Source organism: Alosa alosa, chromosome 18 (assembly GCF_017589495.1).
Source record: "Alosa alosa isolate M-15738 ecotype Scorff River chromosome 18, AALO_Geno_1.1, whole genome shotgun sequence".
Lineage (NCBI taxonomy): Eukaryota > Metazoa > Chordata > Actinopteri > Clupeiformes > Clupeidae > Alosa > Alosa alosa.
The window spans coordinates 25,768,766-25,793,332 of NC_063206.1; the positions used below are offsets into that span (position 1 = coordinate 25,768,766).

Below are 24,567 nucleotides of genomic sequence, written 5' to 3' on the forward strand. Positions count from 1 at the left end.
TGTTGCAAAATGCCCAATGCCCATGTTGCAAAATGGGCATTGGAAGCAGAGGCAGAACATGTCTTCTCTCATAGGTAGGCTATGTCAACACCAAAGGCATTAATGTCAATGGCAGCCTTTGACTAAAAACCTTTATAAAAATGTCTAATACAGACTGCAAATCATTTTGCAACCCCTCCAATATTTTTGGCGACCCTCCTGGGGGTCCCGACCCCCAGTTTAAGAACCACTGATTTAAGGTACAGCAATACACTGTCTCTGACTAAAGATGAATGCAGATGCCCCTCTTAGGACAAACCCTTTCATAATTATGCTCACATAACCCCAAGTTGCCCTATGTTGCTTCTGCATAGTGACTGACATGGCCTGGTTTAACCTCCGACATGGCCATGCTTGAAGGGGATCTGTTTTTCTCCAATGATTTGCCATGTTATCTATGTGGTCACTTGTATGTGACCAACTGATTCATGATTAGTTTGCTTTCCTTAACCACCTTTAGGACACCAATAGACTTTTCAGAGCATCCACTCTCTTTTGAAGTCTGGTATTGTCATCCACATCGTGCACCATGGAAGATCACAATATCATCAACGTATAAGTAACTTTTATTTATATAGCGCATTTTTGTATGCTCAGAGTGCAACCCAAAGCGCTCCAATATAGTTCTTAAGCCGATGCATTAAGTGGATATGTTAAGTAAATTACTAACTGGAGTGAACAAATGCATGCATTTATTCACCGCAGTGACCAAGTTTAACCTCTCTAAAGTTCAATGTGTCTGCATTGCTTTGTCGTGTAACTTATATGACGCTTCCACAAGCTAATAATAGCCAGTTTCACTTCCATGCAGATACATATGTGCTTTGTAAACGTCTCTCAAACTATAGACGGAATTCAAGAAGTGTAGTGAAACTGTGGTCGTGGAGACTGGCTCTGGGAGGGCACTTGGTGAGACTATTTCTGTCTGCAGTTGGAAGGATGCAGTTTGGTCTTGCATGGTCAAGTGAGTTTTTTTATTTATTTATTAGAATTTCACTGCAAGCGTTCCTCTCTTGAAGTACTCGCAAACCAGTGGAACCGCAGTGGGCTTGATATTGGTGGTGGGATTTATTTGGGGTTATTTGGGGTCCTCAAATAAAATGTCATCCATGACGCTTAAACACATAATTTTGTTATTAGCAGTTAGGCTACTTAAGTGGAGCAGTATGCAGTGGATGTTACAATAATGATGGCCAGTAGCTACTATTGCTAGTAACCTAACCTAACCTGATCATGTTAGTGTTGAGATATAATTTTTTGAAAATGCTGCAGAAAAGTAAACTTGAATCTTTCATCTGGATTTTATAGTTAGTTGATTTGTTATTGGGGCAAAATAAAGTTTCCCCAAATAACACTAATATGTGTATCGATTCAGGTGTTAAGATCATTTAATCAAAACTTAAGTCTGGAGTGATCATCTTGTTTAGTTAAAGGGATACCAGGCAAGCCTGATGCTTTTTCTCTACGAAGCTCCCCCTACCGTCTGTACGTGTCGATACGTGTGCGAGCCCTCGCTCGGTCTGAAGCTCTTTTCCTTTTCTTTGCATCTTCCATCAAGGGTTTTCACTTCTTATTCGCAAGCTCTGCCATTATACACACGTTTGCAACAATCACTAGCGTTTTCATTAGCCTGCCTCTGTGCTGGGGATGCAGGATGTAAACTGATCCTGCTTCTCGCGATGTCTGAAACTTTGTGAGACTGAAGTTCGGCGGGTAGGATACACCGAACTTACAAGTGGGATATTCTTCCTACAGGCAGTAGGGGCGGGCGAGAGAGCCTTCATTCGCCCCGTAATGAGTCATTTAACCATATACCGACTTACGAAGATGATTAATTAACACGAAAACGTTGCCTGGTGTCCCTTTAAGTAAATTGGCAAAAGGACATCCGTAATGAAATAATAACACAGAGAAAACAATCTGAGGCTCAAGAAGGATTGCAGCCCTCTGTAATAGTACAAAACATGTCTGCTTCTAAAAATCAACATCTAATGGATTCCACATGAGAAAACTGGCAAATGAATGAGATGGGGATATCAGATCAGATACAGTCATACAGTTATGTATAAAGGGCACACTGGTACTGATAATAATAATAATAAGCTTCGGTATTGCCTTACTGAAAATATATTACATAGAAAGGTTTTGAAGTTGCAACCACAAGTCAGTAATGTTTAGTGTCTTTGCTAATGGACGCAGGCATACACCTTTTTTTACTTCAAGACATAAGATATTACATTGACATAGTTTCATGAAGTTTCATGCCTTCAGATGGGTATTTTGAACACTGTTTGGTTTACTGAAGAGCGCCTGCTAGATTTTGACTAGTCATTTCACTAATTGTTGCTCTTTATGCTTCTAGCATCTTCTCAAAAACAATCTAAAAAATGTCTAAAACAAGACTACGAAAGAATAATTTAACTTAATATAATGTCTTTGTTATGTCGGCATGAGTTTTCCAGTACAGAGGTTGTATTGTCTATGTCATTGTAGATATGACATTTGACACCAGCAGGTAGGCACAGAGCTGTAGAGGGCCTTAGGGGGCATCTGTTAAATACAGCTACGTTTACAGTTACGCATATACAATCTGCCCTGTTAATATTTGCTGGTCCTATATCTCTTACTGGGACTCTGCTGGCCAAACATGTATCCTTAAACCTCACATATACCTCAGCGCAAACTGTCACCAGCTTAAACAGCCCTGCAGGCACGTGAAGCGTTTCAGCTCGGGACCTGGGGTGCTGTCTGAGCTAGGGGCTTTACTGGTTTTGCTTGAGCTCTGTGACGCGCCGCACGGAGCCCACGCTGGTGGTCATGCTGCCCCAGTCGCTGTGGCGGCTGTAGGAGCCGGGCCGCAGGATGTACTGGCGGCCGCGGTAGTGGGGATGCTCGTGGAGGATCCAGTAGCCCTCCACCACGTTGCAGGAGGAGATGCTGCGCATCTGGAAACTGTCCTGCAGGTTGGGGCAGTCCTCGCTCAGCTCCATCATCTTACCCGAAAAATCGGTCCTCTCGAAGATCTTCAGCCGGTATGATCCATTGTACTGTTGAGTGATGCATTTTATGTGGATATTTGAGTTTTGAAGGAATGTTATGACTTCTCTCCCTCATGTGGTGACACATTTTGCATTACCTCTTTTCACCATTTCACTCTGTCTGTCTGTGTGCATTTATGTACATGTTATTAACATACTGAAAGCATCTGGTGACAACATATTAATTACATTATACCTAACTACATATTCATTAACAACTTATTAATTACATAATACCTAATGTTAGACAATTAGGTGTGGCCTAATAGTTATGTAACGTTAATTTCAGTAACATTCATTTTTATGCATCCTTGACAACAATAGGTCATGTTTTGACATGTGACGTGTTTTCTTACAGAAGGGATGATGCGGCAGGAGCGGATGCAGTTGTTGAAGCCGGCCCAGCGGTGGTGGTTGGGGTACTTGCCCTGGGTCAGCATGTACTGGTAGCCGGCATAGTTGGGCTTCTCGTAGGCCACCCAGCAGCCGCTGTCCACGCGGATAGAGTTGCAGCGCGAGAAGTGCGTGTGTGTGTCGGCGCAGTCGCTGCTGCACTCATAGTGGCGGCCCTCGAAGTTTCTGCCCTCGTAGAAGATGATCTGATGACCAGAGAACAGATCAGCTGTGTTACTGCAGGTCAGGTGCAACAGGGTTTGTGGGTGCAATGTCTGCTTAAACCCTCTTTGTCTCGAAAGTAGCTGGTTAAGATAGTAGTGTCTCCAGTAAGCAAGTACAATGACAGCAAGGGCCTAACTCATAAGCATTGAATGTAAATTGTGTTTCAGGCTGTTCTAATACTGAGGGTATTATAAATTTGTGGTCACTCACTACATGGTGAATGTGGGACTATCTTGACAGTTCTTTAGCCGGGAACAGTTCTACGTGACTGTGTCACTGATCATGCACTGACACAAACAGACAAAAACGTTGTGTATGCTCCTCCTCACAGACAGACTCAAAATGAAAGGGTCAATATTCACATCCCAGGAAGCAGGAAAGAGGGCATCCAAAACCGCTAAAAAGATGTCTGCACACTGTTTTTTTTTTTTTGCTTTTTGAGTGTTTGTTTTGCCATTTAAATTTCAGCTCATAATGGAGATGACAGAGTGGGCAGACATCTTTTCAGCAGTTTTCAGTTTTCATCTTTTCACTACGTCGGAGCGCAAAAACATTCCAAAAACAAAAGAGGAGAAAACTGGTTGTGTTGACATGTTTTCAGGCGTTTACAAATAGAATCACACTCAATCTATTGAGACACACTGCTTATAATAAACACTAGGCAAGGCACTGACATGGGGGTGACACAGTCCTCTTACCTTGCCCATTGCGGTTGTAGAAACAGGTTAGGGGCATCCCATGCATGCTGGAGCCTTTTACGTGCCGGACAGACTGGCCAGAGCATTGTCATTAAAATGGTAGAAAGGCGCTCATGTCAGCACAATCGGCGCGGTGGGGTCCACCGCAATCCCAACATGACAGACAACCCCTGTGCGGTCTTTACATCTGAGTGCATTGTCATTCAAATGGGCTTTTGCTCAATTGCTACCCAGGGGCACAATACAGTTGCTAACTCTGTAATTGTCACGGTGGTTGGCAGGTAAAATATAAACAACTGACTGATGACTAGGTCACAAAAACAGTGTGTTGTCTCTGGACAACCTAAAACACAGTTAGTTGGTGCATGGACTACATACGTATGTACGTTAACCGTTTAATGTATATTTGTTTTTTTTTTGTTATGGATGATTTGATTGTGATCATATCACCAGTTAAGCCTATTAGAAATTAAATAGATCTCTGTAATAAATCTCTAGAAATAAAAGCCTTTCCCCTCTCACAATCAGAATCTTATTTTAGTGTACACTGAACAACCTGAGCCACAGTTTAAAATTGTTTAGTAGGGTGCAACAGGGTGTGATTGTGTTTGTGTTTGTGATTGTGTGTGTGTGTGTGTGTGTCATTTAACATGACTGTCTTGATCAAAGGTCTGTGGTGTTGCTCAGACCATCCCACAGGGCTGTGTATTTTTTTTCATCCTGCAGAGGCGTTTTCTTTTAAGGAAGTGACGCTCACCGCACACTGCATGAGGAAATGAACTGCTGTTTTTACCACACTTGAACTGAACTATAGAATAGAGGGGCAGACAGCACTCAGTCTGAGAAAAAAGATGTGCACGCCAACAGATGCTCTGAAAGACTGGTTTGCTTCGGCAGAGCCCTGCTTTTGATTAAGGAGCAGCACAGGTTACTCTCAGATGCCAGGCCTTGCGAACTGAGTGAGTATCAATGACATGTCTGCTCAGGCTGATTTGGCTGATTTGACTTTATTTTATTGTTTATTTTATTGTCATTTGTTTACTATTTAAACAGAAAGAAGAAGTAGACAAAGTGTGGCTGATTTTTATTGCCTCTTTCTTCTGTATAGGGATGCTATTACTCTTTAGACTAGTCTTGCGATGTCAAAGGCAGTCTTCATCTATGAAATTTGTGTGAACTTCATGACAAGTGTGCTTTAAAAGTTGTGAAGGAGGAAGTTAGACACCATAATCACTCTTCCTGTTCTTTCTACCATGCTAGTGTGCTTTACTGTAAATACATTTGAAATTATTTGAAAAAACATAAGTCTTTTTGCACGTTCCCTCTTCTCTCTCAAGCTCTTGGCAAGGCTACTGTCAAACTCCACACATTACTCTGGCCATAACATGGGTTAGGTAACAACTGGACCAGGAGTTATTATGCATAAGGATCAGCTGTAGAAGTGAGTTGGTCACAGCATAGAATGAATAGACAGCGATAAAATGTATTAATAAACTATTTCCCCCATATAGCCAGTTTAAAACAGTTCAGTCAGTCTATGTAAACTCTGTGTGCATAATCTAAGTTCAGTCTCTTCTTTGTGTTTCCAAACACAGATCCTTGGTATGCACATGCATTGACAAGTAGGCCTTGATTATACCTAGGGCAGTATATTGGTGGCATTGGACATCTTATAAAGCTTATCATAAACCTTATCTGTATCCGAAGGGAATGAAGTTCATATTGTAACCCAGGGATGCCAATTCATACTCACCCATATTCTCTCATAATCGGTGCACTAAACTGATGCAAATTGCTAATGGTAAACTGTGTGATGCAGACGTTTGACGACACCGCAGTGAAATGACCTTGTGTGCTGTTGACTGAAGCCAAGGTCTTTCAGTTAAGGTCAATGTTTACTGTTGAAAAATAAAACAGTGCCAGCAAGGTCCTTTTCACCGTGCTGCTATCAGAATCCTGCATGCTTTCAGGTGTTCTCATCACAGAACTATTGCCATTGTACACCGGTATGAGAGACAGTGGCTGGAGATGGACATTCCAGAACTCATTATAGAGGGTTCCCACGGTCATGGAAATATAGGAAAACATTATGGAATTTTAAAATTCTTAGGCCTTAAAAAGATATGAAATTCAGTAAATTCATTAAACGTTTTTGAAGTGGACTCTGTAGGTACATTGTGAAAAATTCTAAAAATGCATTTCAAATTCTTAAAAAACTTGGATTTGTTGGGGAAATTAAAATGTCAATGAAAATGGGAACCCTGATTGTATCACCTACTGTTGGGCTTTAGTTTGATGTTGGAGTGGGGAGTTTGCTTTTCTTTATTAACCAAGCTCAGTTTTCTACACCATAGCTGGCATTCATTGTGCTTATGAAGTTTGTAGTCCAAGGGTTATTTCAGATAAGTCTGATGTCATTTCTGTATGTGCTGTATATTTAAGAAGGCAAATAAACAACTGACACCTTTAAATACCATACATTTACCATTTTCAGTAATTCTATATGTCCGAAATGTTTTGAATGTTTGTCATATAGTATATTTGTATATCTTGACAGAAGGTTCAAATGATTGAGACAGATAGTAATTGTTATGTACCTTTATGTCTGAAAATATTTATTTCTTTGGTTATTTGTTTGTAGCATTATCTGCAGCTTGCAAAATGAGTGAGGTGGCTATCCTATACACCGGTGAAGCTGCTGAATGGGCCAGTTATCTGCAAATCATCTTTCAAACATCGCGGCAATTTCCTAAGAACTCTGTTGCCTTGCACCTAGTGGACAGTGAGACCCCTCTGGAGGACCTGGACACCAGAGCTCTCTCGGACGCCAAGTGCATTTTACTTCTACTATCCGCTGTCTTCCTGGACATTCAGAGTGAGCCGGAGGTGTATGAAACGTTCCAGAAGCTTCTGTGTCCTCCGCACACCGTGGTGGTGTTCCTGTGTGGAGTGACCGAGGAAGATGTGAGCTCTGATTACTTTGAACACTGGGACAGTTGGAACAAGCTCAACGCCGATGACGAGCCAGCCGTGTATGTCCACACTTTGCTGGAGGCCATTGCCAATGGTAAGACTACAGTAATTACTGTATGTGTATTAGCCGCATTGTGTATAAACCACAGGACAGTGTTTTATGGAAGTTAAAAAAATTAAACTATGTTTTAACGACACCTGTACTAATAGCAGTGCCCAATAGCCCAACGAATCAGAATCAGATCATGCTTTAATCATTAAGAAGAATGCATTTCCATGTATAGCCCACCCCCGTGTATTAACCTCATAGCTGAAGAAATTGAGCAAAATCAATTTATAAACCTCGGTTAATAGTCAGGAAATTATGGAACTTTATCAAAATAGTGTTCTTGTCTATGTGTATTTGGTCAAAATAGTACATTCCAAAGCACTACATATAACACATTGTAGAAATAACAAACCCGGTTTCCTCAAAAAGAACAAATCCATGACTGTCAGAAAGCAGGTTTTCCCCCAGTATTTTGCCCTAGAATGGGCGACACATTACATTCTCATTGTCACAAGAGAAATGATTGGTAACATCATTTGTATACCTCAGGGATTTCTTCCATCTTGGGAGTGAACTGTGAACTTTTGTACACTTGGTTGGGAGTGTACAATAAGTCATTTGTTGATTGTTTGATGGTTTTTTTTACATTTTTCTGTTGGATTACAATTCATGGTTCGCTCTTCACGTATGGTTTCTGCAGCGTTTTTGGATATCCATCTGGTTTGTCTTGCAATGATAAATATATGTTCCTGGTTAACGATACTTGATTGATGGAACATTTTTGGTTAATAGTGCCCTTAATATGTACATACTCATATTTACTGTCTGGAAGTGTATGAGAGCAGGAAGTAAATCAGAAAAGCTCTCACATTTGTATTTAACCAGAAATCTAACATTACAAGAAATCTATATCCAGCCCCTCCTGCTGCTCCCTGCAGCCCCTCCTATCTGATCAGCATACAGAGAAGTCCCCTGGCAAAGATTTGTGTTTTCATGCAGTGTGTGTGTGTTGCTGCTTCTCATTGGAACTCTGGTAAAAAATATTCCCCCGGGGTTGTGCACCGTACCTCATTGTGACTTGTACATGGGCCCCCCTGTGTCGAATTCTTTACCTGAAACGGAAAACAAAAATGGAGGCAGCTTTTGTGCAGAGCAGCAGTTCATGGATGTGTGAGGCATGTACCTCGTTTTGCTGTTGGCCAAAAGTGCTAACCCACTGAGGCGTTGGTGACAGAAGAAAAAATTAAAGAGTGCTTCACACATTTCAAAGCTCATATGATGCATTAGAAAATTTCTTTTAAAATTTGACAAAAAAAAACAAAAAACAATAGGTGAAAGAATTCAGGTTTCACTTCTGTGGCCTGTAAGAATGCTATATGGTTTTTGCAGTTTGTTGAACTAAGACTAAGAGGAAGCCAAACTATTCGAGCTTGTCAGTAAATTGCATTTCCTTATGAAAAGCTGATGTTTTGAATGTTTCTCATTCAGCTTCTAAAGATACTGCACCAGAGCAGGAGACGGAGGACGAGTGGCCCGCTCCCCCACTGCCTGAAGAGGTGCTTCCTCCCCCTGAGAGTTCCGAGAACATCGTCCCTCTCGCTGACCCCTCACCTAAGGCCACTGTGTGTGAAGATGGAGGGGAGGAGGATATTGTTCTCTCGCCACTTGACAAGAGCCAAGACACCTGTCCCATCCCCCAGGCCTGTGTCACCGTGCAGCCAGAGAAAATACAGTGTGGGGTACGTGTTGTGGCCAGGGGTGTATTGGAGGCTAAACGCAAGTAAACACAGTATTCACCTCTGAAATTTCAGAAATAGAGTTTATCCACCTCTTATTAGAGTTGATCCACCTCTCAAAAGAGTTTTTTCACCAATTGCAACTTTTAACATTCAAAAATCCCACTGTATTATCCATATTCACAATATGTACACTCATCAACACTCTAGGAACCATTTAATACAGGGGTCTCAAACTCAAATGAACTGGTGGCCACTTATTTGTATTTTTTTCAAATACCACACAAAACTGCAAACAGAAAGTGCAAGTGTTTTTATCTCTTTTTAGACACCTGTGATGGCAACCTTAGCTTATAAATAAAATAATGATAAAATAAATATTAATACAAATTAAAAAAACAAACAAAAAGCATAAAAACAGGTATGTGTGTGTTTCACACCAAATAAAAATATTTTCCTCTCATAACTTATTTAAACCTGCATGGCAAACTTTAGGTGGCAGGGTTAAGAAAACAACACCATTGGATTTTGACATCAAAATTTCAAAAGGTTTAAAAGTGGTCAGAGATAAAGTCCTACTGTAAATATAAAAATCTTTGAGTATAAACAAAAGTTTATGGATGGGGTAAATTTACCCACCTATTTGCCACTGGATAGCAAGCACCTCAAATTATGCACCTTTCAGTAATACTGGATGTTAAACATATTTGAGCAAGTTTACTTTCTTTTTTGTCATATTACCCATATAACAAATTAACAGGAAAACAGTAGGCCTAAGATGTAAACCAACAATAGTAAACTATTACTAGCCTATAACCACAAACCGTTATTATAGGCCTACAATAGCCTTCCTACCGAAGACTTCACCACACGTGAAAGTGTTTTCAACATTTGGTGTCGGCCTATTTCTGCTTCAATTTGTGCAAAATTATAGCCTGCATCGCTTCCGCGTCATTACCGGAATTGGGCCACTGGTATTGTTATAAACACTGGACAATAACCTCCACCATCATCAAAGATATTCTGATAAAAATCCGATACCGCATGGTGCAGTCCACCTTACCGTGATCACAGAAATCATTGTTTACCCACTTCTTATTTACCACTACACCCCTGGTTATGGCCATGAGAATATAGAAAGACCACTTTTGTATGTATGTATGATTTGCAAGGGTAAATTATGTTTTTATAATATTCTTTTTCATGTTACATGAAGAAGATGGAAGCACATGTCATTCTCAATATCTGCCCAAGATATTCAGAGTGTAGTTTTGTGTGTTGAGTCGGAAACCACATGCATAATGCAAAAATAAGTTGCACTGCCAAGTGTTTTCAAATGTATCGTCGGAATACAAGATGCTGAATATCAAACACACATAATAGATGCAAATGACATCTATTTACTTACTTTACACTATACGTGTAGACAGATATATTTTCGCTGACCTTCAGATGCACCACAGGGTGCAGTGTGCTGTTTACTGTGAGCTATAAAAAGTCTACAAAACTGCAAGTAACTTGCACACAATGAGCTGTAATTTGGTTCTCAGAGCCTAGACAGAGACAGCAGAATACCACAAAAGCTGCTTTAACAGTGTCGTTTGTTTGTTGTGTACTTCACCTGTGTTGGTGTTAGTCTGTGATATACAAGAAGTATAGTTTAGTGAGATTTAAAAGTTAATTTATACATCGCACTCTTCCCATTTCTTTCTCTTTTTGTCTGGGTCCATTGTCTGGAAGAATACCAAAATTCCACATTCCAAAAAATATTATTTTTAATGTTTCATTGGCAGCAGGGTCACAAACATTTGGTTCACTGGCCTTCCACTGGTCTTCAAAATTATTTCTTCCCTCTTTTTGCTTTTCTAAATGCATACGTTTGATGAATGGAGTCAAACACTCTTCCAGCATTTGGTCAGATATTCCTCCTTGTGATTTGTACACCTTAGCTTTGTCTGTCCATAAATCTTTTTTTCCTATCTTCCTCTGTAGCCTGTGTATGTTCCTTAGTCCATCGTAATCTTTGCTTTTTTAATTGCCCATTCTGAAATGGGTGTTTATTCTTTACAACTACCGATACTAAACTGTCAACTGTCTAGAAGCCCAGTAACTTGAAGTCACTTCTTCTGAGGATGTTGATTCTGGTGTTTTGTGGGTACTATTTCACGAAACTGCCAAACAGGCTCTAATGTATTTGTCATATTGTTCTGATGTGCACTGGGGCCTCTCAGTCATTTGGCTATTCTGGGGTCCGTTTCTCAAAAGCATAGTTGCTAATGATAACAACCTTGGTAGTGTCACTGCCAAATGTGAGTCTGCAGATTTGAGTTGTGCATGCAAATACTGAAGCTTCATATTGTCACATATCACATTTTGCATTTTTGAAAATGTAAAAATAAGAGCATATATTTGTGTATGTAAAATGTGACCGAAATACGACCGAATATCAACACCGTATTTCTGTATAATTTACGTGTGATTCAAATAGCCTATGGTTGACTCACATTTGGCAGTGATATGCTCCCATGGATGCATCGTAGTTAGCAAGTAACTAGGCTTTTGGGAAACGGATCCCCGGTTAAAGCCAGTTGAGTCACACACAGCATGGTATGAGATCTTCCCTTTCTTGGCCATTTCTTACATGGAGTAATTTTAATTTCCCAGAACAAGAATAGACTGATACATTTCAGAGGAAATGTATTTGTTTCTTACAATTTTGTGTCTTTAACTGAACCCACAATAGCTAGGCCTACTGTTCTAGATACTCAACTCCAGTTGTATTGCTTTTTAAAGAAGGTCAGCAGTTTTTAGTTGTGCTTGCATACTGTAATTGCAAAAGGGTTTTTCTAATGATCTAACCTTTTTAAAATAATAATATCAGATTAGCAAACAGGATAGTGCAGTAAAATTATCTATTTCCTTCTACAATAGTCATTTATAACACTCTCTTGATGGATTCAATGGTGTTTTAATGGCCAACAATTACAAGCTTTTCCTTCGAAAACAGGGACATTTCGAAGTGACCACAAGCTTTTGAACGGTTGTGTATACATACATCAGTAATACACACACACACACACACACACACACACACACACACACACACACACACACACACACACACACACGTTGATAATTCATCATTTTTACACAGGCTATTGTAAAGTGAGACTGTTGCTGATCACCCTCGGCTCGATCGGCTTGATTAAATAGACCCCAACTACTAATCAGAATTTCTAGACACAATTAAAGACACAACTGTAAAATTGACACTTACATGTGTGTGCATGTGCCTACATGCGAGAATGCATGTGCGGTGCGTGCTTGTGTGTGTGTGTGTGTGTGTATGTGTGTATGTGTGTGTCTGTGTGTGTCTGTGTGTGTCTGTCTGTGTTAGTGTATGTCTGTGTTTGTGTATATAGATTTTAGCGTGTGTTGTTCACAAATTTCTGCTCTGTATTTTGTAGAAAAATGTAACTGTTTACGTCATCCTGCTGAATAAATTGGACGATCAGGAAAATGTTGAAATGGAATTTTCTGGTAAAGACAGCAGCAAACGTGTTCCTGGAAATTTTGTGAATGACTATACCATCAGTGGCCCGTCACCTGGTAAGTGCAATGACAAAAGCCCTGACTCAAAGCAGAAAAGAGGAAATTTGAAACAACACCCACTTTGTATGACGCCCACTCTAGATTTTATCAAGTGATTTAAGTGTTAACTGCTCAAAATCAGCAGTCTACGATTCTGGCTAAATGTTGTTGATATTTCGGGTCAACAGCCAAACAAATGACACCCCTCTGTCCTGTGCTCCTTAAACAATGTTATGATTGGCTGGAAAAAATGCATTGCCCGGTCTGAGCCTTGTGGAGTTTGTTTCCCATTAATAGTGTTAGGACTGTTTATGACCACATGACGGGACAGCTGGAGGAATGTGAGAAGCCATTCATTGAATGAGACAATTAAATGAATTGGTTTTGAATTGTGTAATGTGCCTTTAAAGCTCCTGATAGCTACAGCATTTTGCCTCGGGTTACCAGTCAGTGTTCTGCTTTTCTATTTCAGATATGCCATCAGGAGAGGTGACTTTCACCCTGTACAGCCACAATTTGCCAATTTGCTCCAAACGCCTGACTTATTACACACCGATGGATGAAATAAACTACCATCTTGACCAATCAATGGATCCTATACAGTTCATGTGTCAGGTTGGTCATCACATTGTTTGCCTGTGTCAGCATTATGTGATGGAATCTGGTAATAACTAATCACGTGGTGAAATTTCACCAACTTAAGGATGGTATCAGAATCCTGCGTTGGTGAAATTTCACCAGAAAGGGTTAAAGTGGAGCAATAATCAAGGATATTTGATTTCACCATGTGATGGAATTTCCCAGATCCCATCACATATCAACCTTCCTGTTGACTTTTTTATGGCTATTTGGGTGGGGGTGGAGAGGGGTAAACTCTCATGGTGATGATACATCCTTTTGAGCAATGTTGTTGGGCAATCACATGACTGGTTCCTCGTATTCTGATTAGAGATAAGTTGCCCAGGGATAATGAAAGAACTCCAAGTTTTGGGAGGGTAGGGTTGGGGGAGTATAATTGCCCTGGGTATTTGCCAGAGGGGTGTTCTTACACTGTCTTTGGACCCTCATATATTGTTCTGTCCAATAGATTTCTATTACTCTCAATAGATTTAAAGTTAAAAAGAAAACAAAGACATTAGAACAATCCAATGATACCTTACATTGTGTTTGTAGGCATTTGATATCACAAATAACGCCACAGAATCACTGGATTGTTTACTAACTGAATCTCTCAAGTCACGAATGCCTCCAAATGGATTCAATGTGTTTGGAATTTGTCAACTTGAGCAAGAAAATCTCTCCGTTAGTAAGTGTCTTTCATTGTGATTTCACTTCTTTGTATTTTTAAAATTACAACATACAGTATACCTGTCTGTCTGTCTGTCTATGCAGACAGACAGACAGACAGACAGGTATACTGTATGTTGTATGTTGTGTATATATATGCAGACAGAATATATTCATATTTGGGATTTTTTGCAGATCAGAGAGATGAGGAGCTCCCAACGTTGCTTCACTTTGCAGCAAAATATGGACTCAAGAAACTGACAATAGTTCTCCTGCAGTGTCCTGGTGCTTTGCAGGCATATAGTGTAGCAAACAAGCATGGGGACTATCCCAATAACCTAGCAGGAAAGAATGGCTTCTCTGCTCTACGACAGTTTATGGACAACTATGTTGTGAGTGGACATATTTGTGCATTCATATTTTTATTTCAAATTGTAGATTGTGTTTACCTGTACACCTACTTCTAGTACCGTATATATTTTGTGACTTCAATCATATATTGTATTAACCTTTGGTTGGGCAGCTTTTGGTCGGGGACTTTTAGAGACTCTTTTTCGAACATTTTTCCCCATAGGAGTCAGCAGACATGATTAAAACTGACATACAGGATTCTCTGGCTGAGCCAATAAACGAGGACGTGTACGAGCCCATGACCCGGTCATCTCAGGAGACACAGGACAACATCCCTAAATACTCACTCAAGGAGGATATCTATGAGTCCATGAGAGAGATGGTCCCTGGATATGAAGACTTATGTAAGTTCCCCACTCAAGAACATAACACACTGTGAGATGTGTGTTGTAAGAGCTCCTGTTGTTTCAGTGGCTGAGCGTAAAGACTGTATGAACAGTGAAGTTTACCAAAATTTTTTTCACACTGTAGTGAAATGATGCATGTTAAAACCACATTGTATGTAAGGAGACATGAGGGGATCCGAATATTTATCTATTCAGGTTTGGCGTCACTGTGTAAAGTGAACCTAAACCTCTGTGGCTCCCTAAATGTTTTTCTATTTTTTGTATTTAAATAATTTCCTCCTTGCAGATGAAGATATGGAGACTGCATTAGGAGAAACACATAACCAAGAAGATACTATGCTGAGAAAGTTTTTCGAAGGTAAGAAAAAATTATAAAAATGAAATTTGTTGTAAAAAAAAAGTGCATCATCATGAAGCTGCATGAGGCACCGAAGTGGCACAACCTGTCCCCACATCAGAAACAATAACTAAAAACTTTGCTCAACAAGTCATAGAGCTACAGAACTTGGAAAATAGCTTATCAGTGAATCAGACAGCAAAAAATTCCATTGGAATTTAATATATATTGGAAGTTAAGTTCTGGACCACACAAACATTCTAATAGTAAACCAATCTTTTTTGAAAAAGCGCGAGCAGGGCAACCTGTTGGCCCTGAGACGAGCCACATGTCTGATAAGCACCATCTACTAGAGGAGGAAGAGGAGGCTGACTTCTGCCAAGAGGGGGAGGAGGAGGACCCCTACAACCTCTGCGAAAACGAGCAGATCTACGACACAGTAGATGACCAGTCAGTCATTCCCCCCGAGATCATGAACCGGCCCCCAGCCCCAATACCCAGGCCCTCGAGAACACTGGACATGCAAGAGAACATAACGTACATCTCACGCGGTAAGGACCAGAACATAACATGCATCTTGCGCGGTAAGGACTAGCCACGGCAATCAACAGAAACTGGAATTAATTTGAAGAAAACAAGGCTGAAGGCATAAATGAAAGCAACAAATTGTGCAGTCATAATGGGTGCTAAATGTTCAAATTCTTTCTCATTTCAACTCTCATTCTATTTCAGTATGAAATATCTGATAAGTGTTAGCCTAGTTTTGTTTTTGAACATATAGTATTATATAGTATAGTATAGTAGTATATAGTATATATAGCATTTTACATAGGTATATAGTATGACATCTGATGCTGTTGTTCAAAATGTGTCAAGTCTATCATAGACCAAATGCTGTTAGTTTGCTATTAGTCAGTCAGTTAGTTTGGCTATAACTGCGTACACAGGAACTGTTTATGTCTACTCTCTAGAGGATTTAATTTTTCACACTCTCTATTTCACACTTGGAGTGAAAGTACACATGATCACACAGCCACATCACCAACTAAACCACACAGCTGCGACTCATATGCCTTTGGTCTGTGTTTTTGCAGTGTTTCCTGAGAAAGAAACAACCTACTCCCAATGCAATCGCCAAGATCGTGCGCCCACTCAAGGTTTGACACTTCACTATTCAGTCCACTTAGGTATTCAAGGCCTCTTTGCAGAGCAGCCAGACACTTTTTGCAGTGCTTTTTAGAAAGTCAAAAATACACAAGTTAAATTGTTCACAGTTATGTGATGTTAGAGTCTGTTTTACTCACTGACCAAATGTATTGTATCCCCACTGACTAGGGGTTAGGGAGGAGATCTGATGTCCCTTTTCATCCTCATTCAAATATGGAATCTAGATTTTTTTTAATGTAATCATCATGGAACTCTGATTGAGAATACCATTTAAACTTTTAAACTACTGAATGTGCACAAAGCACAATGTGGCAAAAGCCCTGAATAAAACAACTTCAGTTTTCACACTATCGCTTTGTCACTGGTCACACTGAAACAATGGCATGGTTTGAAAACAGATGGCTATTGATGTTGCAGATTTTACAGTTAGTGATTTTGGAGCCAGAGTATGCATCGTAAACAATCCAGTCTTCCCCAAACCAATCAATATTGGGTTATATCTTTTCCATACTTAAGTTCCTTGTGCCTTTGATGCATTTTGAAATATATACCATATGTACTGCTGCCTTAAAATAATGTCTTCTAGCTCATTTCGATGGTACACTGACTGAATCGTAATTAATCATGAGAATTAATGGTGTCTCTGAGGTAAATACTAGTTATTACATTGTATTACTTTAACAGCCAAGTTCACAGCCACAGCATCTGTCTAGGATTGGAATTTATCGTCCCCATAGGGATATTGTTTTTCAGTGAGTAGAACATTTGAGGTCTTTGCTGGCGTGACAATACAAACAAAAACATAAGACACTTTGAGCATTAAGCATAATATGCACCAGTCATATCACAGTATTAGCATTGCACATTCCCAGGAGGAAATAGGCTAAAATAGAGACTGACTTCGACACCAATGTTCCCATTACAAACACATAGCATCAGTCAATGCACTGCACAAAAATAAATAAAAAAAGATCACTGTTTAGACCTGCTGAACAGACACACAGACAGAATCAAGACTTAACGTTACCACTCAGGTGTTTATTTAAGGAACTAATAGCTTTGGGTATACTGTAAATGACTATCTCTGTCTATCCTCCTCATCAGTGCGGCCAGTGAGGGATAGACTGCTAAGCAGTGCCCATGACCCCTACGCTGGGATGAAGACACCGGGCCAGAGGCAGCTCATTGCCCTGCAGGAGAGAGTGAAGGTGGGGTCGCTGACTGTGGAAGAGGCCGTGCAGGAGTTTAAGGCCTGGAAGTTTGACCAGGACAAGCGAGGAAACTCCTTACGGTATCAGCAGGTTGGTGATGTACCGTGGTGGTTGCTTACCAGATGTAAAGTGTTATGTTAATAAAAAATGGCATTATGCACCTGACTTCATTGTGCACCTAACTTAACACAACATTGTTTTTTTAAGTATTTATAGTTGTATCAGCGATATGCTAGTGACATTGCTATAGACATAGTCTGAAAAATCTTTTTGATATCTGCCTTGCTATGAGGAAATAAGGAATCTGTTGTGACTAGTTTTTACTTTGGTCTGCCTGATCATGATGTACTGTTTATTGATAATGTTGTCAGCTTTGGACAAAAGCAAAACATAAATATAAACATGATATAATGCTGTAGTTGAAATAAAATGGAATAATGTTTGTATTCCTCTGGTGTAGGAAAATATTCAGCGGTTGCGTGACAGCATCACGCGTCGGCATAAAGAGAAAGGGAAGTCATCAATGGAAGGTATGAAGAAAATATATACATACATTATTTGCTTAGTTTTCATATTGCGCTTCCTTATTATTATTTTGTTTAAAGTAGAACAAAAACAAGTGGTGCAAAAATAATAAATAAACAAACAGAAAAGGAGAAACAAAAGGTTGATTGGGTATTAGCTTTATCTATTTATAAAGAAATCAAACATTTTTCTAAACAAATTAAAATTTATGGAGTAAAACAACCAGATTCAACAGTGACAATTGAAACTGATTCTGGCTGTCTCTGTTTACTGTATAATCATTAGTATTAACATGGTTATGGTTACGGGATTTGTCAGACACTTTTGTCCAAAGCAATTTACAAATAAAACAATGCAATAGTTAAATTAACAGTGAACGGTTTAAAAAGTTGGTAAGACTGCATTAGGTGAAAAGCAATAATAAACAATAATGTCAATGCAGTCAATAGCCTAATGAAAATATACAATGAAAATAAACAAATACTACAATATAATATATAAACCATAACTCATAAGAAGTGCTTAATTAACTAAGTGCATGTTGAACAGATATAATGTGGGTTGATTATTATTGGTTTGGCATTACCTTGGAATCAACATGCAAAAATGGGTGTCTCTCAAGCTCTGTCCATGTGTAATGTTGGTAACTTCATCCCTCCTCCATCCCTCATGTCATCCCTCCCTGTTGGTTTTCGTTGGGTCAGATCTGGACATAACCCCGCCGATGCAGAGGGACCTGCAGTGGCCCGGGAGCACGAGTGTCGAGTGTGCCGTTTACGAGCCCGGTCCGCGGACCACTGTTCTGCCCCCGCCGGTCAACAGGACTCTACAGAGGGGGACGTGGCAGACCGGCAGCACCTCCAGCAACTCCAGTGAGTTTTTTTTATTCATACGACTGGTCCTTGTTCTTAAAATGTTGAGTGTTTTATAATGGAAAATGGCATTGTGGACAACTGCACAACTCCACATTCTGGGTTGAGTGTATAATTCTATCAGAGCTGAAATTATCAATGATTTCACAGAACACAGAACAAGAACACAGAATAAATACACACCACATTGTTACATAGTGCCTTATTTTATATGACTGGTAAAGTTCAAAGTTGGTCAACAAGCAAAAAAAAAACTAAAGCAAATTGAGTGGGTCAGTGGAATGCACCTACATAGCTAGCTTTAGTTCATGCATGAGACCCTTTGTTTGTTTGCTCTGTGAGCGTCATTTAAACTTGGCCCTTAGTTCTAATCTAGTTCAGCTTACAGAGGGAACTATTTTGTTCCTGTTCGAGCGGTGGGTTGACGTCTATCATGTGACAGAAGAGTGCTGCAGTGTGAGATGAAAAATATCAGGACAGGGTTACAAAATGGCACTCAGAGAACACTCAAGTGAGTCCCAAACGGCTCGGAGACAGATCTGGCCCAGACTGCGGTGCAGGCCCTGGCTAAATCTCTGCCAGTGTTCGATGCCATTCAAGAATGGATCGTGCAGCAGTAGCGGAGTGGGAACAGATCGCTGTTTGTATCAGTTCTTTGCTGCGCCCTACAGCAGCCTGGACTGTGTGATGGCAGACCCTCTCTGTCACTCCCCGCGGCCTCTCCCCAAAGCCCTGGCAATAACATGCTAACTACGCCTACGATGACCTGATATGCAAGTTGTGAGATGCGTATGAAATGGGTACTACAGACTACTGAAGATTTTAGATTAACGGCTGCGATATGTTTGATTTTACCATGGATTTCCCCCCTAAAATAGGAATCAGGCCAAATTGTGTCACCCTCGCAATTTACAGCAAATACAACCTAATGATGAATGACCTTGTGGGTGTATTCACCAGTAACACACCTACATGTTAACACCTTCCCGTATTTGTGTGTTTGTGATTGTGTGTGCTTTAACCCACAGGCAGCGAAAGCAACCGGCTGAGCACTCTGAGCAACATCAGTTACAGCAGCGGAGCAGAAGGGGAATTTGAGGTGAAAACAAAATGTTCCTCTTTCAAATCCCATGTGCTCGCATAGTTCTGCTTCAACGGATGGGTGCTGCTTGCAAATCTGCATGCAAAGTATCGGCAACTGATCCAGAGTCTTTCATTCATGTAGGCCTCCTCTCTCTCTCTCTCTCTCTCTCTCTCTCTCTCTCTCTCTCTCTCTCTCTGCCACCTGTCTGTCTTTTAGGATGCTCCAGATCTAGGCCCCCTGCCTCCACGACCCTCCCGGTATGTCGACGACCCCCCAACGCTTCCACCTCCCAGAGTTCCCCCTCGCTTTCCAGAAAGGTGAGCACTTCTGAACGCGGACAAACCACTGCTATCAAAGTGAGGACTTGTGATGTGACACCACACCAGAGACAAGATGGCTTTAGTAAACAATATTACATTAGCTTTAAAATTAAATTTGAAGTAAAAGTGAAATACTTTTTAAACCATACAACAACAAAAACACACACATTTCACACAAACTATCTCAAAAAGTCCCTCACTGAAGTTGTTGCGAGCCGCGACAAGAATATTAATAGCACATCCCTCTTGTGAAACTTCATGGTCAGGTGAAGGCGGCTGATTGACATCTAAGATCGTCTTGTAAACCTGTGATCTGAACTAGATCATAAAACCACAAACTCTGTTTTTGAATGCAGAGAGAGAGAGAGAGAGAAAGAGAGGAAGGGAGGAAGAGAGAGATAGAGCCAGCAACTTAAAACATGTAGGCTAAGCAGAGGAGGTGCACAGCAGAAGAAGAAACATGTTGGTGAGATAAGTTAACTATCTGAAAAGTAAATAAACAGCTAAATCTGCCTTGCATGTTACAAAAATTAAGATATTCAATGAAAATCGAGGAACTGGTTGCACTTGATCAAAACCAGCTTAGTTGCCGTAACTGACAGAGATGCTGTCACAGAAAACTCCCACCATCCTGTGACACAGGAAAGGGGCACCACACTTAAGTCTATATAGGCACTGCGTGAGTGTTCAGCTGAGTGTAACACATGAGGTGAGAAACCACAGAGTAGGCAGCTTTTTCTGCCTAATTGATGCGTGTGTGTGTATGTGTGTGTATGAGTGTGTGTGTGTGTATGTTTGTGTGTGTGTATGTATGAGTGTGTACGTGTGTGTTTTGTGTGTGTGTGTGTGTATTTATGAGTGTGTGCATGTGTGTGTTTTTCTCTGTGTGTGTGTGTGTGTGTGTGTGTGTATTTGACACATTAGACTTGGACAATCTCTTAAATTAGTGCTCATGATGTTCTGCAGGCTCTTTGGGCATGTGGTTCTAAGTTCTATGGTTCTAAGTTCTGAACTTTTCCAGCTGTGCTTCTGTATGTCTTTACTCAGATGGCCCATATGCATAAGAAATGTCTAAATACATTTTCAAATGTCTATTTGTTTATGTTTATTTTATAGATATAGATTTATGTATACATTCATAATATTCATTCAATCTTTAATTATTCTCGGAGGTTCATTGAGGGTAGTCCTCATTTTCAGTGAAGCCGAGATTACAGTGACAATGTATGTATGTAGTGTATATATCATATGTATGTAGTGTGTTTTTGTATGTTATATATGCATGATTGTATGTTCTCTAGGACTCCTGAGAGCATGCTCAATGAGCGCTACATCCAGAGCCCAAGTCGCCTCCTCCCCCAGCTTCCTCCTCAGAGACCAATTCCCCCTCCACCTGTACCACGAAGGCTGCGGTGATCAACGCCTCTGTCTTTTCCACCTGTCGCGGCACATTTTTCACTCTCAGGTAGAAAACCACTACCACATGTCAGGTAGTCGGTCGATGGAGTGCTCACACAGACATCTCTGACGTTAGGGCTTAATCTCGGACAAATGTGAGACTTTTCTACAGACCACTGTTGTGAAAGCCCGTCATTTCCTCCCAAAGTTGTTAAATGGCTTGTGGAATAGACTGACATAACTGGAGGTCTGCCTTGGACCATTGTGGTTTGAATTGTGGCTGGTCAATGAGAAGTGCATATAAACTGTAGCCTAGTTAGAATCATTTTTCCTTCGGTCGTAGATTTCATATTTTGGATGCATACAAAGAAGACTGATTTTGTTTGCTCATTAATTTTCAGTCTTTCAGGATGCAAGATATAGTAGGCCGTATCATTTGGTGAACTGAAAAGTTCTTAACTACTTCAGAACTTCTTGATTAAGAGCATGGTCTTTTTCCCCCCATTAAGCACACGGTTAGTATGCAGTACATGGTAGCGTCATGATGGTTATGTCTAATAATTCAGTAGACTATTACAAACTGAAGTATTATAATAATACCAGTTGTACTGACAGAAAAAGTTCAAACATATCAAAATGTGTAAGTCTACAATTTCTTCAACAATGGATTTATTTATTGTTCTGTACTTTACATAATTATGACAGTAAGCTGTGTGTATGTGAACAAAAGTATGCATGTTTTAGAGACATTTTATAGATTAATATTACTGTAGGTGTTTTTATGCATTCCTTTGTGTTGATTTTTGTTTTTGACCTAATAAAGTGACATTATGACAACTTTTTTTATAAACTAAATACTTATAGGCAAAGATAAAGCTTGTTATCAATTATGTATTAATGGTTAATATTTTGTTAAAATGAACTATATTCACTGGTGCGTTTATACTTTCTTTCTTTTCACAAGTTTAGCATAATCATCGCCTCACTTCCCTCATCAACAGCGCCATCTTTTGTCGCAAAAGACACAATGCGAATACTTGGTATAGACTTTTGGGATGTAAATAGCTTTGTGAACTTAGGACTACTAAACCAATGTCATAAAGAGTTTAAGTGTCACGCTTTCGGTTAAATACTAGTTTCACTAGTAAACATTTTCTGGTAAATGGACACTTAGCCTACAGGATGAATTTGGAACATGGCGTCAGACAAACTCACCCTATCTTTTTGCACGAGTTTAGTTTAACGTTGCTTTAACATATGTTTCTTTCCCCCCTTTTATTTCAACATATGCATGAGTGATTACAGTGTGGATACCACTGATTGAATTTAATCAGTGGTATCATTAGTCATCAAAAAATTAGTTATAGCCTAGGCTTAGACACACCAATCAGGTGTGTTTACTCGTAGCCCACTCAGCAGTTGAACCCTCGTTTTTTCCTCTAAAATAGGTAAATTGGCATTTAACCCCAAACAATACATTTATGCTTTTATGTAAGACTGTCAGTTACTCTGGGCCCCTGGCTGACGTAGGCTACGCAATACAGTGACATCGAGCAAAATATATTTCGTGCCCACTTTTTAGACTAGTTCACCCGGGACGATGCTAGTGGCGTAGGACATGCACCACGCCTTGTTCGTCCACCCCTACCTCCTCTGTAAAGAGATGTATTCGGAAGAGAGCGCAGTCGGGAGCAATTGGTGACAGGCGGGAGACTGTACTGCATGGTCTCATTGTAACGCGGTAACGCTGAGGTAGGTTGAAGTAGCTGTCAGCGTGTGGAGAAAGAACAGAGAACCCTGGATTGCTTTCTGGTAAAGGTAAGGACGGGATCAATGTAGGCTACACTATTCCCCTTAATGCTCAGTTTATTGTTTCTCAGGACTGAATTCACTGCGGGATAGAAATGTATTTTACCGTCTTGAACGCGCTGTGAAATGTACTTCAATGCAGTGGCCGAAGTGACGGACCATACTGGTGGTGTTTTGCGGTAACAGCATGGATCGACATAGGCTACCATGCGTTGGGCAGTAATTTTAAGAAGAGCCAGGACCTCTTGAATTGCTTTGTGTCCTGTGGGAATATTAGTACATTTCATACAGCACGATGTACTGGTCAAGTACAAATATGTTTTGACAAAAAAAAAAAAGTCTAAGTGTAGCCTATTCCGCAGAGAGAGAGAGAGAGCTTCAAGTCATGTGCCAAACGACCGCTGCTCATCCTTGCGCCACTGTAACATAACATAGCCTAATAAGGTTACCTACAGCCGAAAGCGAACAGACAGTAATTTTAATTACATGTGACATTGCATTTATCTAACGATGATGCTGATGACTTTGCGCAACGCGCCAGCATCTAGATGCCATGTGTATAGTAGTCTGGTTGTAGTGTTACGTGTTACTGTCATTGATGCCCGTTGTGCGTTGTCCATATAGAAAGTTGTGTTTTTATTTCACGTCACACAAATAATTTACACAGATCATGTGTTACACGCACGACTGCATTGTTTAAATCAATATGCATTCATCACGGACAGGTTCACAGATGTTAGTTTGTGCTGTTCGGGTAAGACTCTTCTATGACTTCTTTGACTTCCCATGAACAAATATTCATGAATGTTATGAGTCACTGCCATGGAGTTGAGTAGAGGAGAGCAAATGTTCTTTAATTTGATCACCAACCAGGAAAATATAGCAAAAACAGCCTATAACACCAATAAAGATAAATGCGTTGTAAACTTTGATGGGTTGTCAGAATATATAGGAATCTTTGGTAGTTAGTCATTTTTGATAATGTATCGATACTTAGACTGTATCTATGTGTATGGTACTATTTTATTTGTTCATTACATTTGTTGGTTCCATGTGT

The 24,567-nt window shown here is 40.1% G+C and overlaps 3 protein-coding genes across 5 annotated transcripts in view; 2 read left to right on the forward strand and 1 right to left on the reverse strand.

Moving 5' to 3' along the window:
* Positions 1-1,960: 1,960 nt before the first annotated feature.
* LOC125311974 (gamma-crystallin M2-like) lies at positions 1,961-4,618 on the reverse strand. The gene is made up of 3 exons (XM_048270391.1): positions 4,394-4,618; positions 3,434-3,676; positions 1,961-3,086 (listed from the first exon to the last, which is right to left on the reverse strand). Exons 1-3 carry the CDS (start codon positions 4,400-4,402, stop codon positions 2,802-2,804), a joined length of 537 nt encoding a protein of 178 aa, XP_048126348.1. The 5' UTR covers positions 4,403-4,618; the 3' UTR covers positions 1,961-2,801.
* Positions 4,618-22,538, forward strand: pik3ap1 (phosphoinositide-3-kinase adaptor protein 1). Of its 3 annotated transcripts, XM_048270390.1 has the most exons (18): positions 5,795-5,834; positions 5,989-5,995; positions 7,035-7,460; positions 8,904-9,154; positions 12,619-12,760; positions 13,215-13,357; positions 13,916-14,048; positions 14,225-14,421; positions 14,604-14,784; positions 15,074-15,145; positions 15,415-15,675; positions 16,219-16,281; positions 17,396-17,592; positions 17,963-18,032; positions 18,732-18,899; positions 19,928-19,998; positions 20,200-20,300; positions 21,605-22,538. In XM_048270390.1, exons 3-18 carry the CDS (start codon positions 7,055-7,057, stop codon positions 21,717-21,719), a joined length of 2,571 nt encoding a protein of 856 aa, XP_048126347.1. In that variant the 5' UTR covers positions 5,795-5,834; positions 5,989-5,995; positions 7,035-7,054; the 3' UTR covers positions 21,720-22,538. The 3 variants fall into 3 exon arrangements, with proteins under 3 accessions (XP_048126345.1, XP_048126346.1, XP_048126347.1); XM_048270388.1 differs by lacking the exons at positions 5,795-5,834; positions 5,989-5,995 and adding an exon at positions 4,618-5,352; XM_048270389.1 differs by lacking the exon at positions 5,989-5,995 and having other exon boundaries at positions 5,766-5,834.
* Positions 22,539-23,320: 782 nt separating this feature from the next.
* Positions 23,321-24,567, forward strand: part of LOC125312011 (sorbin and SH3 domain-containing protein 1) — a 60,595-nt gene continuing 59,348 nt past the window's right edge. Inside the window, exon 1 of the mRNA XM_048270458.1 lies at positions 23,321-23,519. The gene's annotated coding sequence lies outside the window, so the exon portion shown is untranslated. The remainder of the gene's footprint in view (positions 23,520-24,567) is intronic.